Source organism: Vitis riparia, chromosome 2, assembly GCF_004353265.1.
Source record: "Vitis riparia cultivar Riparia Gloire de Montpellier isolate 1030 chromosome 2, EGFV_Vit.rip_1.0, whole genome shotgun sequence".
Lineage (NCBI taxonomy): Eukaryota > Viridiplantae > Streptophyta > Magnoliopsida > Vitales > Vitaceae > Vitis > Vitis riparia.
Window position 1 is genome coordinate 8,231,182 of NC_048432.1, and position 5,010 is coordinate 8,236,191.

Genomic DNA, 5,010 nt, shown 5'->3' on the forward strand with positions numbered 1-5,010 from the left:
TGATCATGATACTCTTTTTGGTCTTGGTTTTGTTCCTATAGAGGCTAATTACAGATACATGGCATTTATGCACAAAGAGAAACTCAAAGTTTGTTTGCTCCACGTGCCATTTGACTATCACGTTCACCCATACAGGATAAGCTTAGTAGATTACTTTGTGAGGGCACTAGAGATACAAATGCATTCAGAGAGGATCACTAGTGGACTTAGTGTTTATTAGAAGACTAAGCTCCAATGTCTCGTTCATCAGTTGCAATTGAGTGACGGAGCTCCCGACACTTTCGCTTCTGTTTTGGTCACTTCTCCATCTCCAAATCATACGAGCCTATTGATTTTTTATTTCCTAGAGGATACTGATGAGTAGGGGACATCTGTTGAGATTGCAGACATGATAGATGGGGTTATTCCGTGTGATGAGTATAGTGATGAGATGCTCATAGTAGACATTAGTCAGATTACCGATGATGTTTAGCCAGAGACTGCTTCTCCACTTGATTTGTTTGGGGTACTTGCTATCGAGATGGTTAAGGATGTTCATCTTATCCCTGTTCCTGGGTTGCTTACTATTGTTGCTCATGATGATGATGTATTTGAGGGCGTTATTAGCCTAGTCGTGGTAGAGTCCAAACATGTGGACCCACCACTTTATTTTAATGTACTATCAAGATTTGTCTTCCATTCTGATGATGTACTGGTTTTTTCTTCATATATGGATATGGGTATTATTTAGAATTTGTCTGTTTCTTGTGACATCACTTTATCTACACCCCTTCACCCACGTCACAGATATTTGATATAGATGATGAGATTTCACAACATGATTCGAATGAGGACTCTTTTTCCACTTCTGATCCGAGCCCCACTGATCAGAGAGTTTCACCTGTCATAGGAGACGCTGAGATTGTTGATTTTGGTACAGCGGACCAACCTAAAGAGTTGAAGATCGAATTGGATTTACTATAGATGAGAGGGATAGCCTCATCCAGTTACTTAAATCATATTTGAACATTTTTGCATGGTTTTATGAGGACATGCCGGGCCTTGATCCATCCATAGTCTAGCATCGCTTACCACTTCTGCCCCATGCTAAACCGGTTAAGTAGAAGTTGAGACGATTGCATCCTCATTGGAGTTTGTAGGTGAATGAAGAGATTCAGAAGCAGCTTAGTGTATGATTCTTATTAGTAGTCGAGTATCTCGAGTGGCTAGCCAATGTTGTCCCTGTTCCTAAAAAGGACGACAATGTGAGAGTTTTTGTTGATTTTCGAGATCTTAATAAGGCTAGTTCTAAGGATAATTTTCCTCTTCCTCACATTGACATTCTAGATGACAGTACATCAAGTCATTCAATGTTGTCCTTTATGGATGAGTTTTCCGAGAATAATCATATCCTGATGGCTCCAAAGGATATGGAGAAGACTTCCTTTATCACTGAGTGGGGTACTTAATGCTATAGAGTGATGTCATTTGGGTTGAAGAATGTAAGAGCTACTAATAAGAGAGCAACGACCACCATTTTCCATGATATGATGTGTCAAGATGCCGAAGTTTATGTAGATGACATGATAATGAAATCCCAAGATAAAGTAAATCAACTAGTAGCTTTAGAGAGGTTCTTTGAGAGGATGTGACAGTTTAGATTGAGATTGAATCCCAAGAAGTGCACTTTTGAAGTGACTTCTGGGAAACTATTGAGATACATGGTTAGTGAGATAGGCATAGAGGTAGATCCAGATAAGATTAGAATCATCCTTGACATGCCTGCACCGAGGACTGAGAGAGAGATAAGAGGTTTCTTGGGTAGACTTCAGTACATTAGTAGATTCATCACCAGATTGACAGATATTTGTGAGCCCATTTTCCGACTCTTAAGGAAGAGTCAGCCTACTGTTTGGGATGATCAGTGTCAACACGCATTTGAAAGGATCAGGGAGTATTTGTTCTCACCTCCAGTTTTAGTGCCTCATGTACTAGGTCGTCTCTTACTGCTATACTTGTCAATTTTAGACATAGCCTTGGGATGGATGTTAGCTTAGCTCAATGATTTGGGAAAAAAGCAAGCTATTTATTATTTGAATAAAATGATGCTAGATTATGAGATGAGATATGTCATGATTGAGCACTTCTGCTTGGCATTAGTTTGGGCTACTTGAAGATTGAGACATTACATGACAGAGTATTCTGCACTTGATATCTCGTTTGGACCCTTTGAGATATTTGTTTGACAGACCTGCTTTGATTGGTCAACTTATGAGATGTTTGGTACTCCTAATTGAGTTTGATATTCATTATGTCACTCAAACATCTATCAGATGAAGCATTTTTGTAGATCATTTGGCCTCATTACTAGTTTCCAATGGTAGAATGATTGATGATGACTTCCCAAATGAGGATATCGTTGTAGTGACTAGTTTGTCAGGTTAGTGCACGTACTTTGATGGTGCAGTCAACCATTCTGGATATAGGATAGGTGTTTTGTTGATATCCCATCATGGTGACCACATTCCTAGTCTGTTTGTTTGACCGTCTTTGATCGACACCTTGCCACGAACAACATCGTTGAGTATGAGGTTTGTATCTTGGGATTCGAGACAACTCTTGAGCTTGAGATTAGACAGATTGAGGTGTTTGGTGACTTTAATCTAGTATTGAGATAGATTCAGGGCGACTGGAAGACTAAGGATGTGAAGCTTAGGCCTTACCATGCATACTTGGAGTTACTGGTTGGGAAATTTGATGATTTGAGGTACACACATCTGCCTAGAGCACAAAACCAGTTTGTTGATACCTTAGCTACTCTAGCCTCCATGATTGATATTCCTGCTGATACTGTTGTTCGCCCTTTGATTGAGTCGAGATCTGTTCCTGTCTACTATTATTTGATGAATGAGGCAAAGTTAGATGATGGCTTGCTTTGGTACCATGACATATACCAGTTTATGAGATTTATCACATATCTTGAGGTTGCCACAACCAAGGATAAAAGAGCATTGAGATAGTTAACCACCTGATTTGTGATTTGTGGGGAGACACTGTACAGACGATCTGTTGATGGGATGTTACTATTGTGCCAAGACTGCACTTCTATTGATTGAGTGATGAGAAAAGTTCATGTGGGAGTTTGTGGTCCACATATGGGAAGACATATGTTAGCTTGTAAGATCATGAGGATTGGTTATTTTTGGTTGACCATGGAGATAGATTGTTGCTAGTTTGTTCAGAGATATCTAGAGTGTCAAATACATGGGGACCTCATTCACATGCCACCTTTAGAGTTACATGCATTGATTTCACCATGGCCATATTCAGTATGGAGTATAGACATTATTAGGAAGATTTCACCAAAGTCTTCTAGTGGTCATGAGTTCATCTTGGTCACCATTGATCACTTCACCTAGTGGGTAGAGAGGTTGCGAATAAGAATATTAAGAGGATTTTGCGGAAGATGGTTGAGATTTTTTTCAGATTGGTAAGAGAAGCTTCCATTTGCATTATGGGCTTATCGGACTACTTTTCGCATCTATAAGAGCCACACCCTACTATTTGGTGTATTGTATGAAGGTAGTGCTACTAGTTGAGATAGAGATAGGTTCATTGAGGGTAGCATATTAGGCTCAGGCTCGATTAGACCAACTCAATTTCCTAGATGAGAGGAGATTAAGGGCAACAAACCATGTTCATGCTTATCAAAGGAAAATGACTCGTGCTTTCAAGAAGCGGGTTAAGCCTAGACCGCTATAGAGAGGTAACTTGGTTTTGAAGGTCATTAAAGGATTGATCAGAGATCCCAGAGAAAAGTCCAGACTTAATTGGAGCGGACCTTATTTCATTAGGGAGTTGACCCTAGAGAGCGTTGCATGATTGATGGATCTAGATGGAAACCGATTCTCGGAGCCAACCAATGTAGATCAACTAAAGAAGTATTATGTTTGAGACCATGGTCGCAGGATGGGTGGCCATCATTTCGATTAGCTACATACCTTATTATTCCCATTTTGACATACAGACCGTTGCTAGCCCATTGAGCCTCGCATCTGCATCAGAGCTTTTCTTTCTTATTGCCTTGCTTACACTTCTACACCGGGATAGGGGCCATTTAGTGTATGCGTGCTTCATTTCGGAGTATCATGAGCCTTGGGCCAACGGGTGCTTATTTCTCTCATTATTTTTCCTATTATCACACTACTGTATTCCATCATATCTCATTGGTTGTGTTCTTCATCTTTTTTTTTTTTTTTTTTTTTTTTGTCTCATTTGCTACTTATTCTACTTCATTTTTTTCTCCACCCTGAGTGGTGATCCTTCCCCATTCATTACATGGAAGATAGTCACATCATCTCCATTATCTACCTCATAGACATTGATCCAAAAATCCTTAGTTTGAGAAGGTCATCTTGTCGGAGAGAGTTCATGTTACTTTAGCACTTGAGAGTGTCTAGCCATTATTGATACATATTTGGAGCTTATTCTGTTTATGTTCAGGGCATGTGCATTTGTATATATGTAAAAATAAAATAAAATAAAATAAAAATGAAAATGAAAAAAATGAAAAGACAAGAAAAATAAGCACATGTGTGTATGATAGTATTCTCCATCATTGAGCATATATATAGATATTTGAGGGTCACTTTATCGAGTATGTTTGTTGTTAAAAGCTCGTATGTGAGTTTTTTGAGACCCTCGCTTCTTTGTATTCACTTTATCACATCTTTTGTTAGAGAGTGAAATGAGTGACCTTCTCCTAGGGGCTTTGGGTCATTGTCCTTTCCATCAATACATTCATTGTTAATGTGATTTCACTTCATATTGTGATTTGAGTTGATCATCATTCCTCTTTATATGTTCATTGTTTCACCATCATCCTCGTCATTGCTTTTGATTCATCCCCTTCACTTCACCCTCTTGTCCTTGTCTTATAGTGACCTATTCCAGGTTTGCTAGTCTTTTTGCATCATTTTTACACATCTCATTATTAGTTTGATTTGTTTCATTTGTCTCTTCATCAAAATT

The 5,010-nt window shown here is 38.9% G+C and overlaps 1 protein-coding gene across 1 annotated transcript; it reads left to right on the forward strand.

Annotated features, from left to right (window-relative positions):
- The first annotated feature begins 520 nt into the window (after window positions 1-520).
- On the forward strand, window positions 521-2,999 carry LOC117930025. The gene is made up of 2 exons (XM_034850475.1): window positions 521-616; window positions 2,658-2,999. Exons 1-2 carry the CDS (start codon window positions 521-523, stop codon window positions 2,997-2,999), a joined length of 438 nt encoding a protein of 145 aa, XP_034706366.1.
- The last annotated feature ends 2,011 nt before the right edge of the window (window positions 3,000-5,010 follow it).